A 27,117-nucleotide genomic window follows, 5' to 3' on the forward strand; every position below is an offset into this window, starting at 1 on the left:
AAGCACGTGCAAGGAGTGCCAGCCTCGCCGGGCAAAGGGCTCAGACCAGAAAGCTCTGTTCAAGCTCCATTCTTGCTGCCTTTTGACCAATGTATGCATTTACTTCCTGAACTCTTAATCTGGGCTGCTAACTCCTGCCACTGCCTTTCTACTTTATAAGTAAATACTCAGCCATTCCTTGTTTCCTCATTGGCCTGATCTTTTTTTTTTTTTTTAAGATTTTATTTGTTTATTCATGAGAGACAGAGAGAGGGAGAGGCAGAGACACAGGCAGAGGGAGAAGCGGGCTCCCTGTGGGGATCCTAATGCAGGACTCGATTCCAGGACCCCGGGATCATGACCTGAGCCAAAGGCAGACGCTCATCCTCTGAGCCACCCAGGTGCCCCAGGCCTGATCATTCTGACCTACTTGTACCTACTTCCCGTGGTCCAGGGTAAGGTTGTGTACTTTGTGCTCTGCCCAATGGCCAAGGGGATAAGGAGGGGCTGAAGTTAGCCCTACATTGTTCCCCTAGCCTTGTGTCCGGCAGGGGGCTGTGCCTCAACCCCCTACCCCTGGCATTCCTCTATTTCATCTATTTCATCTGCTCAGAGGGGGCACTTCCCTCAGGGACAGAGTAGAGACTGATGGAGGCCCTGTCTGCCCCTGGTTCCCCCATGGTTTCTGCCTTTCTCACTTGTTTTCTGTACTCCAGAGTTAATGGGTGAACATGGATGGAATAAAACTAGGTGTTTCTTTCTTTCCGAGGAGCTTTAGGCAAAGTTTAAATCATTCACTTCTACAAAGTAATATTTATTTGATTGCAAATATATATATATATACATATGCATACATAAATTTATACGTATAATACATAACAGACCTGAGAGCAGAGCAACAGAGCAAAAGTGGCTATATCTGCCCATTCTGCTCAGACCACTTGGAAAGTCTCTGGGGCACTGTGTGCTGAATGCATGCAAGCATCTAGAGAATTTACTCTCCCTCTGTCCACAGAATATCAGAGGCTCTAACCAGAGGTTCCTCATCATTCTGGGGCCTGTCAGACTTGCTCAGGGTCGACAAAGCCCTTCCCATCTTGTATCAGCTGGATCCGTGCTGTGCGTTCTTTCCACTGACATCTCTACTCCGCCAGGGATGGGAAGGAGGTGGCTCAGGGTCTGTCCGCTTGACCATTCTCTAGGCTGGGAGCTCCTCCCAGTGGTTTCTGTTTTACTGAGTCATTTCCAGTGAAAAACTTTGGAGATACTTCCGAGATGGTTCCACCTGAGTCCTTTAGAGTTTTTCACTGGCATGTGGTAGCGCATCTGAGTCCAGAACCGGGAATTGGGAGGAACTGATTTTAAGTTTCTCCAAGTGACTGTGGGCAAAACCCGGAGAGCTTTCTTCACAAGATGAGGTAGAGACTCTGGCTCTTGGAAGGAGCAGAACTTAATTAGAATTAGTTTCAGTGTTTTATCATCCAAGGCAAGATTCACTGCTGCTTGTAGTTCAAAGATACTGGGTCCATTAACATAGTTGGGGCTCAAGATAAATATTCCTCTTCTACTTTTCTTAATAATGTTCACAATATCTTCTGCATACACTGGAAATAAAGAATTCAATTAACTGTTATTGCTAAACCTGGGGTCTTAATAACCCCGAATGTCCCAGATCAACCCAGAGAGTTCCTTGCAAAGGCACTTGTAGGGAAGGAGGGAAGGAAGCATGGTTTACTATGTCACTTTTGCTGCATCAACTCTACTGACAGTTGAAGACAGACTCTAGGGATCCCTGGGTGGCGCAGCGGTTTGGCGCCTGCCTTTGGCCCAGGGCGCGATCCTGGAGACCCAGGATCGAGTCCCACGTCGGGCTCCCTGTGCATGGAGCCTGCTTCTCCCTCTGCCTGTGTCTCTGCCTCTCTCTCTCTCTCTCTCTCTCTCTCTCTCTGTGACTATCATAAATAAATAAAAATTTATATTAAAAAAAAAGAAGACAGACTCTAGTGTCCAGTGATTCTCAACTTTCCATTCCTCTCTTTGTGTTCTCTGTCCTCAAGCTGTCAATTCCTTTAGGAGCAAAGCTAGTTGGCATAGTTAGGAATAACAGGGGGACACAGGATGTCCCAGGCTCCATGGTGGGGTGCCTGGGGCAGAGGAAGGGGAGAACTGAATGAGATCTGTACCTCTGATGAGCGGCCAGGGTTGTGCCCCACCTGACCCAATGCTGAGGGCTGTGGCCAGCAGAGTCCTACAAAGCCAGGGGACCATCTGTTTAGAATGACAGAGATAATTTCCTATAGAGGAACCAGGAGCTATATGTTTGATTGGGAAGGCCTGCTACATGTTCTGCAACACATGTTCTTCTGTGCCATGGCCCAACATAGTCTAAGCTCATGAAACTTTCCGGAAGATGTGTATCCCAACAGAAGGAATGACACCAAAGCCCACAGAGCACTTTTATTCGACTTTTCTCTTTGTTCTATATCTTCTCTTGGCACCCAGGACCTACCTCCTCCTGGGGCCACATCTCTGTCGAGCAAACACAAGTTGTATCCGTACTTATTTTCCAGAACTTCCGGGAACAGATTCAGAGCCAAGTATTCCTCACTTAAAGATGAAGTGGTCTCATTCTCAAAGGAGCTCCATTTCGCATAGGATATGAAAGCATCAAATACCTTTTTGTCTGAGGAAGAGAAACGATTAAAAAAACAGTCAACCATTTACATGTTTCTCACTATCGTGATGTATCTACAGATGCTTGCATCCTATGATGTATGGGCAAGAATTAAGCGTTGAGCTCCTTATTGAACTGATTTAACAATAAAACACAGCAGCTGTGTCCATTTTAAAATCACACTGCGGAGTAGTATCGACTGTCTAACCAGATTCGAATTCTAATTTATGACACACTGCTGCCTTTTCACTGAGTTCAGATCAAACAGCTGTGGCTTCTGTGATTAAGTCACATGTACCCAGGGATGAGGGAGGTGGGGGGTGAATTCCTCTGAGTTTTCTTTGCACCGTGCTGTTGCTATCTCATGAGTCCTAAAGGAGTCTGTTCCGTCAAAGCATGGTAATATCCAGCAAGCAAAGCACTGCCAGGACCCAGCAACTTGCACAGGAGACAGCTGACAGCACATGTACCTATATTAGAAATCCTCCTGTGTAAAATGATGTAATAATAACTCCCCGGTGGACTGTTTCCAGGGTTGGGTGATATAATGTATATAAAGTGCTTGGTGTCTGGCTAACAGCAGGCACAAAATAAATATCTTTTTCCCCTGCTTTCTAGATGGGAAATCATATTTATAAAATTTGTTTCAGGATATTTGCAAAGTCTCACATACTTCCGTTGAGTGGATTATTACAAATGCACATCGAGTACTGGGATGTGTTATGTAGCTAACTAACCAAGAAAGGTAGAAAATCTCAAAAGTTAACTTATGGGCTTTGGAATCTGGACATGCCTGGTTCAGATTCCATTCCTCTGCACCATGTTGGGCAAATAGCAGTGTTACAAGATAGCAAACATTAGCCCAGGTGGCTGATGCAATTGATAGCATGCTTGCTCAACATGGACATAAGGAGAGGCCTTAGTGGATGAAAATGCCAGCAATAGAAAAAGAAGGAGAGGGGAGGTCCAGGAGATGAGAAAAGGGGGATGCCAAAAAACCGAGGCCCAAGGGGCTCATCTGCAAAGCTCTTCATTGCCCAGGTGGGAAGGAGGAGGAGGCTCCTGGGCCATGGTGGGCATGGAGGTCTGTGTGGTTTAAATGTGTGACACCCCCCCTCATCACCTCCATTCCTTCCAAATCCTGTGAAACTCCTGTGAACTTGGGTTTTTCTCTAACTGGAAGCATTGCATTTCTTTGGTAATAAAATTAGTGGAAATGGGGGTATTAGGTCCTTCTCAACTCCAACAGTCTATGTATGTCTTAGATTGTGGATATTCCACATTAATGTCCAAGGAAACAGACATTTTGCTGTAAAACCTTAGATTGGCCACAGAGGGTGCTAAATCTCCATACTTTAAAACCAGGCACTGCCTCCTCATCAGCCACTGTGTAAAGTAAAAAGGGAAAGTACAGATTTAAAAATTTCATGATCAACTCTTCTGTACAAGCTCTAGAATCTTAAGACAAGCAGCATTTTAGTAAAAATATACATATATGTCATCCAGGGGAATGAAGAAGACATTGGTTAAATAGCTTGCTCAATTCAAAAAAGCTAAAAAGCTAATTTAAGGAAATAAACCAAAAAACTAAAAACACACAAAAAAACAACATTCTTAGCTTCAGGATTTCTTGCATGAATTCTCAATAATTAGTCTAAAGAAAGGTACGATTGATACATCTCTTTACCTGTCCTCTCCCTGGAAATCTGACAGCTCCTCACTGCGTTCCTGGTGTGGGGCAAGCCCTGGTGTAGGAAGTGATTTTCCCCATAATCCAGCAAAAGGGATCCTGCCCTTTCCAAGCAAGAGAATCACTCACTAAAACTGCAAACCTTCTAATCTTAGAGACCTCCAGGGCTAGGAAAACATGCGAACAGCTCTTCTATTCTAAAGAAGCAAACACTAATCAGTATGATCCTGTCTCCTGTGGAAGTGGACAGATAATTCCATTTATTGTAATAGTACTTGGGTTTTATAGAGTTTAACACTCTTCGAACATTGACACCATCTTCAAACCCCTCATTTTATACATGAGGCTAACTGAGGTAATAGCTAATGGGGGCTCTAAGCCAAACCACCTGAGTCCAAATCCCCGATTCTAACACCATCCTGCAGTCCAATTTTGGGCACAATACTTCATGTCCCTCTGCCTGGCTTGCAGGATTGCTGTGACAGTTCACCTAGCTAATACACCTTACTTGCATGCCCTCAGCACTCAAGAGGTAATAATAGTTGGCACCATCTACCGAGTGTTTACTACATGCTGTTCTCAATGATTAATATGTCTTAACTCAATGAGTGCTCGTAGCATTCATTGTAATTGTGATTATAATCCCACTTCAAAGGAGAGGAAGCAAAGGCACAGAGATGTCAGGTCATTTGTCATATTGCATTAGGTTGGTGAGCAGAGAGATTATTTTCAAGCCCAACATGCTCTATCTACCATAGTACCATTGGTCAGCAAGATTCCAGTAAGTGAACCGAAAAGCAGTTGTTTCTCCACCTGCTCCCAGCTCTCCCAGGTGTGAAGCCACCACATCTGGAAGAAGGTCTCAAAGCCAGAGGGCATGACTTTCTCCATTGGGGAACATCCATTTCTTGAGCTTCTCCCTCTAAGCCAGTTCTGAGTGGAAAAGCCAGAGGCAAGTTGAGGTCACCTTACCCCCGAGTGTCTCATCCTTGCTCTGGTAGGTTCGGTACAGCAGGACTATTTCAATCCAGTACATGTAGAGCAGAGCACCTGCCGTCAGCATGCCTGCCAGAGTCATGACGGTGCCAAGTAAGATGTATATGAACACCACTGGGGGAAACATGGTAGGCATGAGCAAATACAGAGACAGCTTTCCTGGGACAAGAGCACATTCCGGCCAATGCTGTGGGCTGGCCCAGCACCTTTTCTGACTCTATTATTTTATCAAAATCACTGCTCTTGGAAGCTTTCTTTCCTCTTGAATCTGGAAACACATGCAATTACATCTTGGGGCAACTGTCTTACAATGAATTGGAGACAATTCACGGGAATGGGCTATTCCTCATTGAGGTGGCCAGGGAAACTGGTCATGGCCACTCTCATTATTTTCCCCCATAAACCTCCACACCACCCATTTGGATCCCTCTCATTGCATATTAGAAATTATTTTCATGCACTATCATCACTACTAAAGTCTAAAATTCCTGAGGCCAGGAGCTACGTGTGGCTTGGTTTCACACCCTCCGTAGCACCTAACACACGAGCCCTTCCACGCACCTCTGCTGATGGGAGCCCCATTACAGAGCAGCCACTATGGCCAAGCACAGATTCTGTCTAATGTAAGCCTCACCAGTATTCAAAACTTGCTTGTCCTTGGAATCATTTATTAATTGAATGAATGAATGATATCAACTTCATCATTGAGTATCTTCTTAAAGAAATTTCAAACCTTTTCTTTACCAGGCATTTCCACTGTAGTTTTAAAAGGCTGTGATCTGTGATATACACATACCACCCGGAGCAGTGAGCAAGATGACTCTTCTCTCCGTTCTCCAATACCCAACCATCACATTCTCTGGATGGAGAAGCAAGGAAAAGAAAATCCTAAAAGGGAGCTAGGTCCTAACACAAACACAATACCTGTTGCACAGGACATGCCCTTTAGGTATTTGTAGAATGAATAAATGAGTAAGTGAATGAATGAATGAATGAATGACAGGTTTTTCCAACACAGCCTCGATACACAGGGCATTAGTTAAGAGGACCAGTTCTGGATAACTGATATGAAACTTACTAGTGATGTGTCCCTGGTCATAGTATTAAGTGGCTTCATATGAGCAAAATGCATAGTGTCCGGCATCCAGCAAATATTAATTGCTACCATCACTGTCACAAATCTCTAGGAAAATTCCCCTTCTCTCAGATAAAAGCAGTTGTGTGCATGGTGTGGCAACCTTCCAGGCTTACCTCCTTTCTTTTCTTTCAGTTGGATGGACTGGGTAGTGTTCCCGATGGAGTTCTGGGCAAAGCAAATAAACTTCTTGCGAAGATCCCTCTGAGTAACTTCTTTCAAGTGGATAATGCGCTCATAGACTTCATCCTTTATGGTGTGCTTAACTCTAGGTCAGAAGGATGAATACCCTACTCATTCAGTAGCATAAACTGACCAACTCTTGCTGTATTTGGAATTCATACTAGCAGCCAACAGTTTCGGCTTTCAGAAGATCTATGGGATCAAATAGTAGCAGGAAGTGCCAGAAGAGCACTTGGTCAATAATATTGACCATCTTGTGATGAGAGCTCATTTTTGATTATTGAATCTGCTGGGCATCATTTTACTCACTTAATCAGAATTTAATTTAGTGTGGGCCTCATCTGACCTCCATTACTCTAAGCACTCCCCTTGAAACAGACAATAATGATAATTTAAGAATAATATTGAATACTGACTCATTTCCACAAAGGGCTTATCATGTATCTGTGCTCACTCTTTTGAACACTAAATGTGGACAATCAAGTCTCCTTCATGCCTCACTTCACTGGAGCCCCCATGAGGTAAGAATATGATCATTCTAACTTAACCAGCAACACAGACCAGGCACAAGAGGTGGGTGACAGCCTAAGGTCACTCTGCTTGGAAATGGCACCCTGAGTCCTGGACCTAGGTCATTCTGCCCCACTCAGCAAGTTGTAAGAGTCAGTATTTATTCACAATATGAGTTTCTAAGGTTGCTGATTTATAGTCTGTCTTTACATTGAGGAATATTGTTTATATGGATGGTGTTTTTAGGCTGTGTTGCTTGGAGCCTACAATATCAACTCATATTCACTGAATGCTTCCTACTGGTCAGGAACTGTGATGAGCGTATCACCTCTACTGGAGCAGCTCCCTCAAGGGACCTTGTGAAGTAGACGTAAGCATCCATAGATTGCATGTGGTGGGATGGAGTCTTGCAGGGGTCAAGGGTCAAATTGCCAATAGGTAGGAAATAGATTCAAACTCAAGGGCTTGTGTGACCTCCCTTGAGTTAGAAGTCCTTGCTGGATTTTATTACTGTCATCAAAATTTGGTCTTTATTTTTTGCAGCGACATGTACTTTTCAAAATAACACTACACTTGTTCATTGAAATGGTTTTAAAAATCAGAAGCAAGTGCTTAATACATAGACTATTACCTTGGAGCACATTCTGGAAAAACAAGGGACTCTATTTTTTAACGATTGTCCTGACAGATTGGATCCAAACCCTCCCTTAATCCTTCCAGGGACCAGCATCTAGATTCTTGAGGCATTGGATAGCTCTGAATAGCCGGAGTTTTTCTTTCTATTGAGCCGAACTATCTTCCCGGTAAATTCTGTCCACCAATGGGGGTCCTGAGCTCTAGAGGGTGACAAACTAAGTCTAGTTTCCATAAAACATAATGGCTTCCAAGGATGTCAAGAAAGCTATCCCATGTCTGCATCTCCTTTTCCATTTGGATTGCTTCAACTATTCCTCACTTCTCATAGTTTTGGTCAGACGCATTATTGTGCGCTTTCCCCTGGATACATCCCAGACTGTTAACATGTGGATCCCTGAACTCACCAGGGCTCTCAATGGATGGTACCAGGAAAAATGAGGAGGAGGGCATCCTTCCTTCCCCGTTGGTTGGACGTGCTGCTTCTATTCAGGCTGAGTGGGTCACTACGTCTGTCTGCTTGTCAGCTTGATGTTTCAAGCAGCCGCATCTAACTGTTGCTATAAACCGAACTTCACAACTTAAATATTTCCTAATACGGCCTTTTCAGAAACTGCTGTTTAACGTGAGCTTGCCCTTTGTAGTCACCACTACAAAGTGAAAAGTCACCGCGCTTTTCTAGTCACCACTAGGTGGCGCGAGTGGCCACTCCGTCAGCTGCACCTGTTGGCTCACCTCTGGGGGGCCCGTTCTCGAGGTTTCCAAAGGTGAAAGCATGTAGGGTGGGCTGCAGAGAATAACAGTCTGCTGATTTCCTTCTTACCTGATCGTCTCGGGTGTTGGGACTTCACTCTCCTGGTCAGAATCTTTAATGTACCATTTCACTACAGGGTTAAAGTCCCTTTGGTGGCCAAATCGTGCCCTGCAGTTAAGAGTTAAAGGCTTTCCTAAAAATGAAGGCGACACAGAAAATAGGAAGGAAGTCCGTGAGAACGCTTTGTCCGGTGCAGGAGGAAGACTCCAACCACAGACCGCTCATGACTGCAATCACGTTGGCAGGTAAAAGAGACTGTCAGAAACAACCCAACATCTACCTGACTCCCATTTGGAAACAAATAAGACCAAGTCTGTTCGTCTCCAAAGGGCAATACTTATATCTCAAACCTGCGACTACATAGGCATAGCACTAAGAATTCTGATGGGGCTGAAGGATAGACACCAGCAAGATGAGGAGTCCCCTCAGTCACTGACTCCACAAAATGAGGAGTCACTGGTGATGTTGACTCACTCAACGCTGATGTTGACAATGTTCTTTATGACAAGGTGCGTCATAAGGACCTCCTTCCCTCAACATTTTACTGCTCACCAATATTTGCATGCTCAAATAACATCGTCAGGTCACTGTAATGTAGTTTAAAGAAGGAATTGTTTAAATATTCAGCAGTTTCTTGAGCAAAAGCACTACAGTTGGGAAGCATATTATTACACTTATCCTCTTTCTACTCATTTTTCCCCTAAGGGGTATCCAGATACACTGCCTCAAACTCAAATTTTCACCTTGAAACAGTTAAAGACTCCATTCAAAAATCATCTGTGTGCCTTAATACTGTCCCCCTACCCTGTCATACTTTCAAATTAACTGAAACCATACGTGGCTCAGCTACTTTTGAATCATTAATTGTGTTTCTTTCCTCCTTCCTTGCATCCTTGTGATGCCGCTGGTTTTGCAGTCTATTTCCAGAATCAGGACACGCTAATACCGCCATCTAGCGGTATTTAACCATAGTCTCTATTTTTACATTTCTGCAATTATAAATATTTTAGCATTTAAAAGAGCATTTATTTCACTGGAACAACCAGCATTTGATTTTAAGTAGAGCAGTTCTCATTTTACTGTGTGAGAAAGTGTAGATATTATTGAGGTTGATAAAATACAAGGGGACCAGAGGAAAATTACTTTGCCCCTCTACCCACAAGAAGACACACTTAGGAATATGAGTTACTTGAGCAGGAGATACAGTGTTCCTCCATAATTGTCTTAAAGGCCACACCAAATACCATGTTTGCGAGGATTCATGCTATTCAGATTGGTAATTTGGTTAAATTTACAGACTTAACCAATGGACCTAATACATATAACACCTGTTTCTGGGATGAGTAAGAAAGAATCTAAAATCTGTTGATCATATCCAATCACTAGTCACCTAACATACAGTTTCCTACATTTCTCAGTGCATCCAGATGAGGCCAGTTTTCTTTCGTCTATTTACATATTTAAAACTTGAAACTTAGAAAGAATAAGTAACTCTATCAGGTCACAAAGGTAGCCAGTGGCTCAACCACGATTCACACTTAATTCTATTTGACTTAAAATCCCAAGGCTCTTTGGGGCACCTGGGTGGTTCAGTGGTTGAGCGTCTGCCTTTGGCTCAGGTTGTGATCCTGGAGTCCTGGGATCGAGTCCCACATCAGGCTCCCTATGGGGAGCCTGCTTCTCCCTCTGCCTATGTCTCTGTCTCTCATAAATAATTTTTTAAAAAAAAATTCCAAGGCTCTTTTCCTTATATCACACTTAGAGCCGCTCCCAGAAGCACAGGTCATTCAATGGAGATAATACAATCCACCTTACCAAGTTCTACTTCCAGCACATCCTTGATGGGATCCAGAATATCTGGTTTGAGAGTAGTGTCTTTCACTAAAAGATGAAAATAGAAATTACTATTTGCACTGGGAAATCTGAAGGCCTGCTTGCTGAAGGTGTGTGCATCAAGTGGCACTTTGATCTAAATGCTTTGCAGATCCCTCTTCAACTTTGATTCGGATTCTATTAAGGCTGGGAACTTCGATTTCCGTGTGAGAAATGAGCCTTCCCAAATGACCATGACATCAGGTCACAGGTGCTAACGAAATACCAGTAAATCCTGGTAAATCCTTATCCACCAGGGTGTGCTTTTACTTCCACACCAGCCCTGCTCAACCATCGCCAACCTGAGCCCCTGTTCCTGTCTTCTCCTACAAGATTATTTTTGGTACCATCTGGTTTCTTCTCCGGAAGAAGAATGCACCTGAGAAAATGCTCACATCACCTAGACTGGAGTCCACCTCCTCCATCACTAAGTACATGGTTTATTTCAAAATAAAGTTGAGTCCGGAACTCCATTACTCATTTATCCCTCAGCTTCCTGCCACAAACTGCCAAACTGGGGCTTTGTGGTCAAACTCTTCCTGACTATGTCCCATCTCTTGATAAGGGAAAATTCATCACCTCTGCTCTAGGAATGGTCCACTTACTTCTTGGGGACCTCCTTCCCTCAAATACTCCATCTCTCCCCCTGTATATTTGCCTCTTTCTCCTCTCTCACCTGCCCCATCTTCCCATTGGCTTCTTCCCATTGGTATTTATCCATGCTCAGTCTCTCCATCTTAAAACAGGGAAAAATCTCTGCACCCCATTTCCCTGTGGCACGCATTCTCCTTCCTTCCCAGGCAGATCCTTGAAACAGTGCTCTATGCTCATCTCCATTCTCTCACTTCTTGTGGAGTTGGATTCCATCACTCCACAGAAACTGCTTTGACTGAAGTCCCCAGTGACCTTCTGGCACCTCAATCCACTGGGCACAACTGAGTTTTTCTTCAGCTTCATTTCTCAGCAGCATTGGACACTGCTGAGCACTGTCTCTGGGAACCCTCTCATCCTTTGGTTCCCTGCTTCTCTGCTCTCTAGTTCACCTTCTGCCTCTCTGCTCGTTTCCAGGTGTGTGTCTGGGGGCTCTGCTTTCTGTGCTTCTCGTGAATATCAGTTCTCTCCCTTTTCTCTGCTGTGGTGCTGTTCACTCCTTAGGCCTCTTCCCTACATAGGTCTTGAACCTTGAAATGATCTCTCTCTCCTATGTCATTAATTTCACTTCCTCCCACTGGCACCCACTGGCTTATGTAAAGAATGACTGCCATCTGCACAAACCCAATGACCAGTTCTCAAACATCACCACTGAAGCAGAGTGTCACTCCCTTTGCCCCGACATTCTTTAGTCACTTGCCCTGGGACAGTTTCCCTCTCTTCTCACACCCCTGCTCCACCTCCTCTGGGGATTCCCTCCTTCCTTCCAACCTCTGCAAGTATTGCAATGCTCCAGGCCTCAGTTCCAGGCCTTCTTTCTATACTAACTCCCTAGGTGACCTCATTCAGTCTCTTTGCTTTAGATAATCATGTTGACCACCCTCAAATTTCATCTCCAGCCCTAACACCTCCAGACTGGTTTATCCAAATTCTTCCTTGCCATTGGGATTTGGATCACTGAAAGTCCTTTCAAACCTAATCCTTGGGGCACCTGGGTAGCTCCATGGTTGAGCATCTGCCTTTGGCTCGGGTCGTGATCCCGGAGTCCTAGGATCGAGTCCCACATAGGGATACCCACAGGGAGCCTGCTTCTCCCTCTGCCTATGTATCTGCCTCTCTCTCTCATGATAAATAAAATCTTTAAAAACTCTAATCCTTAATTTCTTTTTAGATCCTCTTCTTTTTCAGCCTTTTCTTGCTTCATGAATTGGTGTCACCATTTACCAACTTAACTAGGCCACAAAACAAAAGCATCCTTCATTTCTCTCTTTACACATTAAATCCATCATCATGTTCTGTTGATGCACAAATAGCCATTTCTCATCACCTTTGCTAAGTCAGTGCAGTGAGCAATCAGGAACATCTTTTTGGAATGTGTATCAAACCTGCTGCTCCCCCATTTGTGCCCTAGGTCAGCTCTTACCTATGCAATGCAATGCTACCCTCCATCAGTACCTAACAGAATGTCTATCTAGTTGTTCAACATAAACCCAACTCTTTTCTCCTGGATCCCACCTCTTCCCTCTTCCTCACTGCCAATTCCCAAATCCTTTCAGATGTACCTCCTCTGTATTTCTTGAGTCTGTCTGCTTCAGTGCATTCCCACTGCAACTCCTGGTTCAGGCCACCATCAGTCATTGCTCTCTCCATTCTTGCTCCCCCCAAACCCATTTTATACACAGCAGATGGAGTGATCTATCTCAAAGGCAAATCTATTCATGATGCTCTCCTGCTTAGGACCCTCAAAAGCTCCCCATTGCTCCTTAAATGAAATTCAAACTCACTAAAACAGTGTGATGTCAGTCTTGTTTCCAGACACTCACTCTCAGTGGGCCTTCTTTTTCTTCCCAGATTGTGTGTGCTCTTTCATCTCTGGGACATTGACTATGCTGTTCCCTCTGCCTGGAACGGCATCTTGACCATCTTCATTGCTCTGGTTTGGGCTTGCCCCTCAGTTCTCACTTGGACATGGTGGGTCCAGGTGTGGGTTTGGTGGGCCTTCCATATGCCCCGCTGCTTTCCCTCCACTCATTACAATGCATTGGGATAGCCTGTGTGCCCCACAAAGTGGGAAGTTCTGAGCGGTCACAGAAAATGTCCAGACACTCATGCTTACAGCCTTAGCACCAAGCCCAGTGCCTGATACATATTAGATATTCAACAAATATTTGTGTAAAAAATGAATATGTGAAAGAATGAAGGAGTGAATGAGGAAGACAGGAATGCTTGGTTGAAAGGATGCAACAGATATTGTAAGGCATACCTTGGAAAAAAGAGAAAACCACATTCTTCCCTTGAAAATTTGATGGGCTGAGTTATCATGCCTTGAGTGAAGAACAATCACACATCCCTTGGAGGGAGCAAATGGTACAAGTGGGGTACTTGCATTCTAACTTTTCCCCCAAGGAGCAATATAATATAAATGTAAATTACTGACATCCAGGAAGTAGGTAGAAGTGGTTAACTTGGTCTCAGTGTGTGTGTGTGTGTGTGTGTGTGTGTGTGTGTGTGTGTGTGTGTTGTGTTTGTTTTTTACAGATTTCATTCATTTATTCATGAGAGACACAGAGAGAGAGGCCGAGACATAGGCAGAGGGAGAAGCAGGCTTCCCAAAGGAAGCCTGATGTGGGACTTAATCCCGGGACTCCAGGATCACACCCTGGGCCAAAGGCAGATGCTCAACCCCTGAGCCACCCAGGCATCCCGGCCTCAGCATGTTTAATGTAATTTGTACATTACACTAAAAGAAGAGGAGGTAAAAATAATCAATGTATTTACTATGAGCTGAGTCAACCATTCTGTAGCTATTTAATACAGAGCATGAATGACTGACTCAGTTGTGTTTTGGCAAAAGCCATGCTTAAATTAATTGCATTATACAATTTATTCATGCCGGCACTTGTAAATCTAGTAAGAATGACCCAGTGGAAAGACTAGGCAGGCTACAGAAGAATAAACCTAACAGACCAACAAACGTATAACAAGATATCAAACTTCATGGAAATGTAAATTGGGATTTAAATAGGGAGAGAGGGGGCAGCCCAGGTGGCTCAGCAGTTTAGCGCCGCCTTTGGTTCAGGGCATGATCCTGGAGACCCAGGATCGAATCCCACATCGGGCTCCTTGCGTGGAACCTGCTTCTCCCTTTGCCTGTGTCTCTGCCTCTCTCTCTCTCTCTCTCTCCCTCTCTCTCTCTCATGAATAAATAAATAAAATCTTAAAAAAATAAAAAGAGAGAGAGAGAGAGAGAGAGAGATCTCACTTGACATCAATCAAAAAGTGTAACAACACCAAACATTATTTGGGAATAATGGGAATCTGTTCCTTGCTGAGGGTGGTGTAAATTAACAAAATGATACCTTAGAATAATAACATATATTTTTAACACAAAACATATTTTATAACATAAAACAATATTCTATTTTTTAATGCCTACCTACATTTTTAGAAAAGCATAAAGATATAAATGGAAGAATGTATACAAGATTAGACTACAGCTGGGAAGGGAGGAAGCAGGAAAGGATAAAAGCATAGGTCTCAAGCTGTCCCTGCAATGTTTTGTTTCTTTACAGAAAAAGCAAGATTTTAAACATGTGGAAAAACATGAACATGTATTAAAGCTGGCAATAGGTTCATAGTGTCACTTACTGCTGTGTATGAAATATTTAACATTATTTTTTAAACTTATTAGAAAAACAAGCCAGGGATTGTCAATGCAGGAAAAACCCAACTTGTGACAATTTGAATATGATCCAAAACTAGGCCTTCTCTGGGGGCTGGAATCTAGGTTAATGGGAAAATTAATGTTTTCCCACATTTAAGGCTTCACATGACTACCAGTATATGATTATCTTTTTTTTTCCCCAAAAAGGAAACCATTACTAAGCCAAAGGAAGGTATCTTTAATTGGGTAATGGGGCTTCAAATCCCAGATCTTGAAATGAAAATCTCACTTACCTATGGTTCTCACTTGAACAACAGCTCTGACTATCCATGAACTTGTATTATCCGACTGAGTGTAATCACATACATATGTGCCCTGGTTGGTTTCATAAACTTCATTCACTACAATCGGGTTGCTCCTTTCTTTAGGGAGTAGTTTTCCGTTCTAATCCAGGGGACAAGAAAAATAAATAACTTTCCTTAACCAGAGATTTGTTATTAATATTCGTCACAACAACAGAAAAACTTCACAAATGAGAGCATCACCCACGCTATGAAGAGCTTCTGCTCAAAAACTGTGTTTGTAAGATTCGCATTTGTTCATGAGAGGCGTTTTCAGATACAATTACATTATCTGTTAAGATCGAGGCACCAAATCTGACTAACCCACAAAGAGTTATTTAGCCTAGAATTTCTCAAAGCATGACTCAGGCCTCTGAGAACATTATAGAAAACTCATTTCCTTTAGTAGCTGATACCTCAATGAATTTAAAAAAAAAATGTGTATTTACATTTGTGGAAGTTGACATAATTTCTTGTGTAATGAGGCTAAGATAAAGTTTCTTCTCTAAATAAATTTAACTCAAAAAAGGTGAAATTTGAATTTAAAATATTAAGTTAATAACTAAACAGGAATACCTAGATATGACAAAGAATGACCGATGAGTGACAAACAATGAGCTCATGGTGGACCCAAACTAAGGTGAGAGCTAAACTGCAATTAGGAACATTTCTCTCTCTTACTTAGCATATCCATCAGGGATACTCTTCTAAGGTCTAACGTTCTCCCCCAGCTGAACTTGCCATTCTTTCCTGCTCTCATTCCCTGCTACTGCCCCTCCACCCACTTGCCACTCCCTAAATAACCATATTATTTCTCCATGTGTGTGTACATCTCTCCCACTACTTCCCCCAACTGGGTCGGCTGCAGCTCAGTCTTTAACTCCAACTCAGGAGGTAACTCTCATGGTAGGAGCAATCAGGCGCTCTCCCAGCAGAACCAGTTTCTCATGCTCCCAGACCTCTATGATTGCACATAGCCTTCTGATCATAATTTATGTGCACGGTTACCTCTTCCTCTATCGTTGTTGAGACAGCCTTTGTGCCAAGACACATCACTGCTCCTGGACACACTGGCAGGAATAAACAGAAGTCCCTCCAATCAGAGACTGCAGAGTCATGACTGCTTTCTAGGATTGAGAGAGTGTTCAGTTGAAGAAGGCAGACCCCTGAGCAGTAAGCCAGAGTATGATGCACTTGGGCGGCCTTGTCTCTGTTCACAGGAAGCAGGGATGCTCCCTCTGGGCTAGTCAGAGCCTTGAGGAATATGTGAGAATCACTCCGTTGAAGCTGAGTGCCATCTTAGAAACCTTTGAAATGGAGCTTCTATATAGGAAATAAGGCCAAAGGGAAGAGGCTGATGCATGTAGATGGATTGGGTCTTTGTGTCTCTAGTACACAGCAGACAGGCCAGCAACAGTGAGCTCTTTGTAAATGATGAATGAATAAAGTATGTGTAATTGAAAGGTTTTGAAGCATAAGAGCCATGTAATCACCTTTGTATCACTAGGGGCTAGGACATAGTTGGGGCTAAATAAATATTTGTTAAATGGTGAAGTATCACTGTACCAATAATTCTGTAGCCCCTGACTTCCATGTAGCACGTGGCCTTCCAATCTTCAACAAATAGCCCCCAGAGTATATGACTCTTACCACAGCAGTCAAAAACAAAGAGATAAGCAAAAAACAAAACAAAACAAAATCACAAAATAAGTACTTCTTATCTATACAGATTAAAAAATCCTTTCTCATGTACTATTTCATATGATTCACTCAAAGGATCCCCTGACCTGGATTGCACAGACTCTATGAGAAAACTGAGGTTCTGGAGTTTGTGTGTGGCTCTCTATCACAGAGCCAGTAACTGAGAGGACCGAGCATCCATGTGAATTTTTCTAATTCTTGAGTTTCATGTTCTCATTGAGGAATTTCCCTTCCTTCACCTGCTAACTCAGAGGAACAGGGATTCCCCTACTCCAAGTCTCTGGTGTGGTTGTTGTGGCCCAAGAAGGGACTTCCAGTAGGTTGGCAAGGAACAGGTCAGAGAGCAGCAACGGCAGGCCGGAAGTAAAAGAAAGCAAAGAAGTTAGGCAGACCAGGTTAAATATCAATCAGCTGATCTCAGGGGTCAAGGACCTCTTAAAAGGATGGATCAGGGCATGGGGTAAAAGTCAGAAATAAAACTCTAGAGAATACAAGAATCACATCTGAAGAGCAGAAATTGGAGCAGAGATGTGTCATGAATCACACAAGGAAGTGATGGGCTGCAGAGTCGTGGGCTGAGACCTCAGCTGTGCCACAGGGGGGATGGGTCAAATCAAAATTGCCCTGATTTTTTTTTTTTTTCATAAAAAGCTAAGTATGAGGGCGCCTGGGTGGCTCAGTCAAGGGTCTGCCTTGGGCGCAGGTCATGATCCCAGTATCCTAGGATCAAGCTCTGCACTGGGCTCCTTGCTCAGTGAGGAGTCTGCTTCTCTCTCTTCCTCTGCCCCTCCCTCCCTGCTCCTGCGCTCTCTTGTTGTGTCTCTTTCTCTCTCTCAAATAAATAAATAAAATTTCAAAAAATGTAAAAAAGTAAACGTGACTTCATATGTATTATTAAGACTTAATAAGATGGAACTAAAAGGAAACATTGAAGAAAACAGATAAGGGAGAGGTAATTTGTGTCAAGAACGATGGGAGTCCCATTCCAGTAAGACGATAGCAAATGATTTCAGTAGGAAGGGAGGTGCTGATGGGGCTGTTTTGCTCAGCTGTGCCACACTCTTGAACAAAATACAGAAGGAGGAACATCTCAGGGTGAACCTGGATGACTTGTTTCAGTAAGTTCTAGACACAAGCGAAGCTTGCAGAAACAAGGAAGACAGTAAAACAGGACTTCTAAAGGAATGTTAAAGCAAGAAGAGCACAGAAAATGTGTTCTCGTAGGAGCAGTTACTGAAATATTTCCAGCCAGTATCATCAAGCTCTAACACTACTGTCCAGTGCAGCCCCTCTCGGGAGTACAATACACACGGTGCTATTCTGTGGGGGTGGTGCTCCCCAGCATTGGACAACACAATGGAGCTCCTACTGGGGCTTTTGCTACCTAGTCTGGGAGGACTCCCAGTATGGACATCTCGAGCCCTACCCTCTCTGATGGACTTGACATTTCCATGACTGTTTTAATGACTCATTATGTCCAGATCTGCATACCTGACCTCTTCTCATTCCTCATTGAATTAATGTCTACTTTCTCAACTTGCTAAATGTTGTGAATATATTTGAGCCAGAAAGACCCAAAACATGAGTCATCTCTTTTATGTCCCCCTGAAGTATTTTACCTTGTTTTTTTATTCTTGAAAATATCACTAGCATCCACCAACTTCTTTCTGTTCCCACTGCTCATTCCCTGGATCAGGATTCACACTCATAAAGTTCAATCACATCAGCAGGGACCCCCAATAACCATATCACATAATCAATGTACAACCGTTGTGTTCAGCTCTAACCACACCTCTCAGGAACACTCTGGTCCTACCATGCTGAGCCACTCACCATTCACACGATGTGTCCCTCATGCTTCTGCTTCCATTGCCCATCTACCTTTTCCTGCACTTCAGTCTCTTGCCCTATCCATCAACTGACAACATTGTACTTTTACATAAATTCTGTACTAATAATTGTCTTCTAAGTGGAAAAGGGTACATTATGAAAAGTATCATGAAAAGCTAGATGTTCATCTCTAGCCAAATCTTGAATGGATTATTGGACAAATGGCTTATGAGCCCTTAAAAAAGTGGGTTAATATCAGCCAGCTTGCACTCACTACCAACATTCACGCCAGTCTTGTAATTTTCTCCCATGATAAAATGAAGAGACCAGAGGCTCAGAGGAATATAGAAATATAATAGATGTCCTGGCTTCACTGTAGTGAGTCATTTGGAAAATACTCTGATGATGTCTTTGCTAAATAAAAATAGATACATACGGGCTGAATGAGTCATCATTTAGGTGACTTTTTAAAGTTAATTGAACAGTAATACTTCCCAAGTTGTGGATTAAGGGACTGTATATAACTAAGAGGATCATGCTAGAGTTAATAGATGAGTTGACTGGCTGCTCAGTACCAGGCCATTCAAAATTTTTGCTAAGAGTATCATGTCTGCATCTTATCTACAAGTCACACAAATCTGAGAATGATGGCTAACATGGTGGATTTCAAAATCAAAATGCCAACCTCTTGATATGTTGAATGATGAGCTTAAACCATCAAATCAGAATTTAATAGGAATACATGTAAAATCATGAACATGGGTTACAATTCTACTCTGTTAGCACAAAGCTGAATTGGCCTGACTGCAGTTCTTGTGAAAAAGAAAAAAAAAACAAACCCTACCTGCCAACTAAGAATGAATCAACCACATAAGGGACCTGTCCCAAAGCTAATGCAATCATAGACCACATTGATACACTGTGTAGAACAAAGAAAAAAAATAGTTTCTCTGTTTTCACTATTAGTTAGGCAACATGTGGGTTATAGCGTTGAACAGATGTTAGGAGGTTGTGCAGGATTATGAGCACTCTGAGACTGCACAGTGAGAATCACCGAATGGGCCAGTATATCGACCTTGAAAATACTTTTCAGAAACCCAGTCAAAACAATCGGTACTTATTCCTTACTTGCAACCACATTGATTTTAGGTCTAGCCAGTGTCACCAACTCAGCAGTTCCCCATGTCACTAGGCTCAAGGGATACCAGGCAGTACTAGTGACTATGAGAAGAGGAGGCCATAAAGGAACCGAGAAGGAGAAGTGGCAAGTCTGTGTGTGCACATTCCATGGAAAGCAGGGCTCAAATGATGCAGCAGCTCCGTCATCATTGTGGCCAGTGAGTGTGGCCTATGAGTGAGATTGTCTTAAAGCACCAATGGAAAGATTACTCAGGGCACAAGTCTAACTGACAAGAGGTCACAGCAGTGTCACTGACACCTGTATCACCAACACCTGTATCTCAATGCCAACCCCACTGCCCTGTTATAATTTTGCCTACTTCCAAGATTTGCTTAGCCAGAGAACATAAAATGCCCTCTCGTTCAATACAATTCTCATTTATTTAAGATGGTGCCTATTCAGCTAGTTTTTAATTATATTTTTAGAAATCAGCAAAATATAGAGAAAATGTTTCTTGAGTAAATAACAGATAATTCATTTTAATTCTGACTTCTTGGTCACTTAATAGTTCAGTGAAGAATCTCCAAGCCTACATTTTTTTAATGGGTCAATTAAAAATCTTTTGAAACCCCCAGAGCCTCGAGCCCCTGAATTTATCTCAGTGGCATATTCTGTACATCTGACGGGGGCTTCCCTGGCCAGGAGTTTCATCTGAATTCAATAGCACCATGTTTTCATCTGCTCAGCCAGTGTTAGCATATGTCATCTCTTCTGAGATGGCTTGGATGCGACCCACCCATCACCTGAGTGCCGGGGGTTTAGCATGAAGGCAAGGAGCCTCATGTCTTAGCTGCTGCCTAGTATCACCACTTCTAGTGATACACTCCTTCCATAAGGTCTGTGCGTGTGTGCCTGTGTATGTACGTGTGTGCACATGTGCATGTATGCGTGTGCACACATACATGCAATTAGGAAACATCACATGAATAATGACCTATCCAAATCTGCATCAGAAAGTACAATTTTGATAAGAGCCATAATCGTTCACCCACTTTAAGGACAGATGTCTATTCACTGCTAAGCACATCCTGACGTTGCAATTGAGACCCCAGAGACATGAAATCAAGACCCCACAGACCTCCTTCTGTGAAAGTCATACACCGTTAGGATTTTGTTTATAAGAGATACAGGCAGAAAACTGACAGAAATTGTGTGGCTTCTGTTTACCTGAAAATGAAAACTGCCTTCAGGGATACAATGATTGAAAATTTAAATGTGTTTTCATCTGAAATGACGGGGGAGCGGGGCGGGGGGCGGGGGGCAAGCCTGCTTTACTGGCCTAGGAACAGCCGACCCTGACATGGCTAGGAATCTGTCAGCCCAGATCACTAAATACTTTTGAATCAAGAGAAGTTTTATTCTTAAGAGAACTGAAAATAATGAACAGAACCATGGACTTTGCTGCCTAACCTCATTTTAGAGGTTATGAAATTTGTATGTTTCTTAAGTTAGGAGTTTATGGAGGCCAACATTTTTTTAGTGTCACTTTAAAATACAAATGTGAGACTTACAGCACATCACATCACTTGTTCTCTCTCTGTATATTAATTCTATAGTGGACATGATGACACCTGTCTACCCATTGTCAGCAGGTCTCAAGGGAATCAAGTGAGGATATATCTTCTCATACCCTGGTGCTTGTACCGCCAGGACTCTCTGATTGCTGAGTCTTGGAGTGTGTAGAGCCACCAGATAAACATGGCCACTGGCATGACTGATCAGTGGCAATTTTGGGGACGCCTGGGTGGCTCAGTGGTTGAGCATCTACCTCTGGCTCAGTACATGATCCCAGGGTCCTGGGATCAAGTCCTGCATCGGGCCCCCCCCCAGGGAACCTGCTCCTCCATCTGCCTGTCTCTGCCTCTCTGTGTCTCTCATGAATGAATGAATAAATAATAATTTAAAAAAGATATTTTTGTATTAACAAACATATGTTTTGAAATCGAATTTAATGTTTTATACAACTACTTAAGGCAAAGTTTTAGACTTTCAACAATTATTACAATTACAGGAGGCAATGGAAATTCTATTCTTTGTTTCTGCCACCACGAGGTCAACGACCATGAGGCTATGTTGACATGGGGTTATGTGACATTTATGTATCTGTTAGCACTTGGAAAAACCGTGAGACACAATGGCAATAAGAATTGTTTTTGTCATGAAGCTTATTCACATGTGGTTCATAACTCAAAATCATTAGGAAACTTGCCTCTTCCTCATCCCTGCCCCTTTTTCCTCTTTATACTGTACTCCCTCCCCCCAACCCCAGTCTCACTTCTGCAAGGCACCTGTTACCTGGGCCATCTGCATTTGCCATAACTGTCCTCCCAGATGTGCTCTCTTTGGAAAGCATTCCAGTCTCCTATTTTATTCAGAAACCCTCCAGGACTCACTTGTTGGTAGCTCCCTTCCCCATAGGAATCCCCATTGCTTTCCAAAGACAATAGGAAGGAACTTATCTGGTCTTCTGCATTGGCTGATGCTCATAAGTTTATGTCTTACCTCAGGTGTAATACACTTGAATTTTAGAAATTTTGTTGGCATGGATGAAAAAGATGGTTCCCTGTGGTTACCTATGAGAGAGACCACTTTAGAAAGTTAGGTCTTCTCTGTAGGCACAAGGTCAGTATTTGCAAAGCTCTAGACCTCAGATCCTCAAACTCACGTTTCTATAAAGCGTCTATGGGTAGGTTACCATAAAAATGATACTTTATGGTAACTCCATAAAGCTCCATAAAGTTCCAAAGCTGAGAAATCATACTTTGGAGAAATCATTCTTACCTGGTACCAGGTCACCTCTGGACTTTGTGCATCACTTTGGCAGTTGAGGCTAGGGCAATTAATTTTGGCAATGCTACCAAAAAGAAGGTATTGCTGTGATACAGAGTTATTTGGTATACAGGATAGATTTGTCTTAGGCTTAACTTCTAAGATGGTCTTGATACAACAGGCCTCATCCTGAGGGGTCCTAGGAGAGTTAACAAAGGCCTATGAACATAGATGTTATATCCAGGTAATACAGGGCTTGGGAATGTTTTCGTTTAAGAATGCATTTGGGACGTACCAGATCCTAGGTCTACAGATATATGACCCAGCATTACTTATTCCTGCGGTCAGAAAGCATAGGTTGCTCTTGTCCTGGGTGATGTGAGGAAAGTTGTTAGTTATTTCCCCTAATGAATCGCCATTTTGAGGTTGTAGGTACCACTGGACATCAGATAGGTCCTCATGACCACTGCAGGGCAAGTTTTCAGAGCCTTGGGTTGGTAAGAGTTGACTTCTGTGGTACAAATGGGATTTCTGTAACTCTGTTAGGTCACAAAATAGGACAAACTCCTCACTCCTTGAAGAATATTCCCAGAGCAGTTTTTTGGTGAGGCAATCTGAAAACCACAAGGAACAAAGAGAAAGGGAGGCACATTAGAAGACAAATCTCTCTCTTGGCAGTGAGTTTTTGTATATGACATCTAAAGCACAAGCAACCAAATAAAAAATATAAGCAAGTATTGGGTGCCTGGGTGGCTCAGTCAGTTAAGCGTCCGCCTTCAGCTCAGGTCATGATCTCAGGGTCCTCTTTCTCTCTCTCTCAAATAAATAAAATCTCAGAAAAAACAAACAAGCTGAACTACATCAAACTAAAAAGCTTATGCACAGCATAAGAAATGATCAACAGGGGGATCTCTGGGAGGCTCAGTGGTTTAGTGCCTGCCTTCAGCCCAGGGCGTGATCCTAGATCCCGGAATCGAGTTCCATATCAGACTCCCTGCATGGAGCCTGCTTCTCCCTCTACCTGTGTCTCTGCCTCTCTCTCCTTCTTTCTCTCTCTCTCTGTCTCTCTTTCTCTCTGTCTCTCATGAATAAATAAATAAAATATTTTAAAAAAAGAAATGATCAACAAAATGAAAAGATAACCTATAGAATGGGAAAAAGTAAACAAACCATGTATCTAATAAAATATGCCTGATTAACATCCAAATATAAAAAGAATACATACAACTCAAAAGCAAAACCACAAAAAAAAGAACAAACAAAACCCCCAAATAAGCCACTTATAAATGGACAATGAACCTGAATAAGCATTTTCCAAAGAACATATATAATTGACCAAGAGGTACGTGAAAACGTGCTCAACATCACTCGTTATTAGGGGACTGTAAATCAAAACCACAGTAAAATATCACCTCCTACCTGGTAGGCTGGCTTATCAACAAAAAGATAAGAGATAAGAAATGCTGGCAAGGGGGCGAAGAAAAGGGAACCCTTGCGTACTGTCAGGATCATAAATTGGTACATCCACTATGGAAAAGAGTAGAGTCTCCTTCAAAAAAATTAAAAATAGAACTACCATAAGATGCAGAAATTTCATTTCTGGGAATATATCTGAAGGAAATGAAAACAGTATGTCGAAGACACAGTCTGAACCTCTTTGTTCATAGTAGCGTTACTTACAATAATCAAGATACAGAAATAAGTGTTCATCAACAGATGAATGGATAAAGATGTATTACACACACACACACACACACACAAACACACACGAATATTATTTAGTGGTAAAAAAAAAAAGGTAGAAATCCTGCCTTTTTCAACAACATAGATGGATCTTGGGGGCATTATGCTAAATGAAATACGCCAGAGAGACCAACACCAGATGATGTCACTTACACGTAGTCTCAAAACAAAACAAAACAAAAATCAAACTTATAAATAGAAGAGATCAGATTTGTGGTTACCCGAGGCTGCATGAGAAGTGGGGGAATTGGATGAAGTGGTCAAAAGGCACACATTTCCAGTAATAAGATACATAAGTAAGGGGAATATACTGGAGAACACGGTGACTATAGTTAACACTGCTGTGTGGTTGATCTGAAAGTTAAAAAAAATGCGCTCTAAGCGTTCTCATCACAACTAACGAACAAGGAAGTTTCTTTTTTTCTTTTTTGGTAGCTACATGAGATCATGGATATTAACTAAACTCATTGTGCTAATCATTTCACTATACGCATAAGTCATTTTGCTATCTATCAAATTTGTGCAGTGCTGTATGTCACTTACATGTCAACAAAACTGGAGGAAATAAAGATCAAACTCTAACCTATGTTTATAAAGAGTACATGATTTAATGAGGAATTAAGCTCCCTTGTCTGTCTTCTGCACTGCTTCCATTTAGAAGGTCAGGCTCTAATGCCCTCCCAGTGGACCTGAGCTGGCCAGTAGCCGCAGCACTTAACTATTAAAGACGACTGAACCACTCCTCATTTCTCTTCAACTGCTCCCACTGAACACCTGGCTACCATAACTGGGCTCCTTATTGACGCTTGGTATCAGCTGAAAGCTGTTCACCCCAGTCATTTCTGTCTTCCTGCACCCATCTCAACAGCAGAAAGGAAATGCTCTGCATTAATAGGTCAAGCTGCTGATATATCAGACTATCTGTCACTTCAAATCTTGACTTTAAGACTCACAGTGAACATGATAAGCGAAAACCCTACCTGAAGTAGTCATTCCTTTAATTCTCTCTCCTGTGACAAGCCAAAGAAAAATCCAGCCCAAAGAAAGCATCATTCTTCCTGGGTCCTGTCATCACTTCAGTGAGTCTGTTGCGTTGCCAGGCTGTGGTACCTCGTGTTTCAGAGCTCCTCCCTGAGAATCGTCTTCATTTCTGTAAGTCAAGAAATGAGAAATGAAGAAATCAGAACCAGTGACCAAAATGCAAGTCGCACAGGAAGCTTTGAAAGGGGCGGGTCCTACCCAAATGCCCACAATGGTGTGTAGCAGTCTCTTTGCATGTGTCATTTCTTATACGTCTGAAGGAGGGAGAGTATCTCAAGCTCACAGGAAACACTTGGACCTCTGCTCCATACCATATGTTCTTTTGGTGCCCTTTCTTCATGGAATTCTTCTTCTTCTTCTTTTTATTTTATGTTATCACCTAGAATGTGTATTTCCATGCGTCATTTGGAAACAGTTAAATGAAACTTTTCCTGAAAAGGTGACCCACGTTAATTAAAAATGTCAGGATTCCACAGTTATGGAAGCCTCTGCTATGGCTCATATGTGTACAGCTTGAGAATGTCCACGTGTCTATCTTATTTACTAATTATTTGTGTTAACTGTTAGAGAATAGACTCTCTGTTCCCCAAATAAGAAAGGAAAAGTTGTCACTGTCTTACTGTGTGTATCACTCTTCAGCTTGGTTGTAGGAATAAAGAATTTTACCTAAAAATCTGCCCTAAAACACTCTTATACTGGCCTAGGCTTTTTAAAGTTAAGATGAGATGGGGTTGGGAGGGGGTAAACAATTCTCTAAAATAGAAAAAGTGAGGGACAGGATCACCTGAAGAGAGGGAATGAGAACCTGATCTGTGTTCATGGTACTTTTGTCTCTCAATAGGGTGGCCAGTGGAATTTTCAAGCCATTTATAAAAGATGAGAGATAAGGGCATTGGGTGGGTGTCTTCATCCATTTGGGCTGCTTTACCAGAATACCACACAGTGGGTGGCTTATGCACAAAGGAAATGTATTGCTCACACTTCTGGAGGCTGGGAAGTCCAAGATCAAGTCACTAGCATGGTTGTAATCTGCTGAAGGCCCTCTATCTAGTGCATAGTGCCTTTTCACTGTGTCTTCATGTGGTAAAAGTCACTAAAGATCTCTCTGGTGTCTCTTTTATAAAAACACTAATCTTATTCATGAAGACTCTACCCTTATGACCTAAGCAACTTTCCAAAGGTCCCACCTCCTAATACCATCATTATTGTGTCTTTGGAGGTTAGAATTGCAACGTATGAATTTGGGAGTGAACACATTCAATCCAGAATAGTGCGTAATGGGTGGTGAGATGTAGCCTAATTGAGGAGAGAGAGGCAGAGATATAGGCAGAGGGAGAAGCAGGTTCCATGCAGAGACCCTGACGTGCGACTCGATCCCGGAACTCCAGGATCACACCCTGGGCCAAAGGCAGGCATTAAACTGCTTAGCCACCCGTGTATAATGGGGTGAGACAAAACAAATAGTAGAGTCCCTGTCCTCAAGCATCTGTTACAACGTGAAGAACAATGTAAAATAAAAAAATTGAAATAGTAAGAAAGACTTTTATTCAAGAATATTGCAGTAGAGGAGAGAAATCAGGCTCAATTCAAAATTCAAGAAGAATAGGGGAGGATATAACCAAGGAGCAAGGTAGGCAGTCAGGAGCTAGAAAATTAACTAAGGAGGCATCGAGTGTAGAGGTATTCTTACGAAATTGATGCAACAGAGTTC

At 42.6% G+C, this 27,117-nt stretch overlaps 1 protein-coding gene across 2 annotated transcripts; it reads right to left on the reverse strand.

Moving 5' to 3' along the window:
• Window positions 1–763: 763 nt before the first annotated feature.
• Window positions 764–25,489, reverse strand: IL18RAP (interleukin 18 receptor accessory protein). 2 transcript variants are annotated; one of them, XM_025992742.2, is made up of 10 exons: window positions 25,346–25,489; window positions 22,918–23,236; window positions 22,635–22,821; window positions 15,095–15,245; window positions 10,430–10,495; window positions 8,624–8,747; window positions 6,591–6,742; window positions 5,316–5,453; window positions 2,489–2,662; window positions 764–1,583 (listed from the first exon to the last, which is right to left on the reverse strand). In XM_025992742.2, the coding sequence occupies exons 1-10, from the start codon at window positions 25,416–25,418 to the stop codon at window positions 1,219–1,221; spliced, it is 1,749 nt and encodes a 582-aa protein (XP_025848527.2). In that variant the 5' UTR covers window positions 25,419–25,489; the 3' UTR covers window positions 764–1,218. The 2 variants fall into 2 exon arrangements, with proteins under 2 accessions (XP_025848527.2, XP_072597722.1); XM_072741621.1 differs by lacking the exon at window positions 5,316–5,453.
• Window positions 25,490–27,117: the final 1,628 nt, after the last annotated feature.

The sequence above is a fragment of the Vulpes vulpes genome, chromosome 16 (assembly GCF_048418805.1).
Source record: "Vulpes vulpes isolate BD-2025 chromosome 16, VulVul3, whole genome shotgun sequence".
Classification (NCBI taxonomy): Eukaryota; Metazoa; Chordata; class Mammalia; order Carnivora; family Canidae; genus Vulpes; species Vulpes vulpes.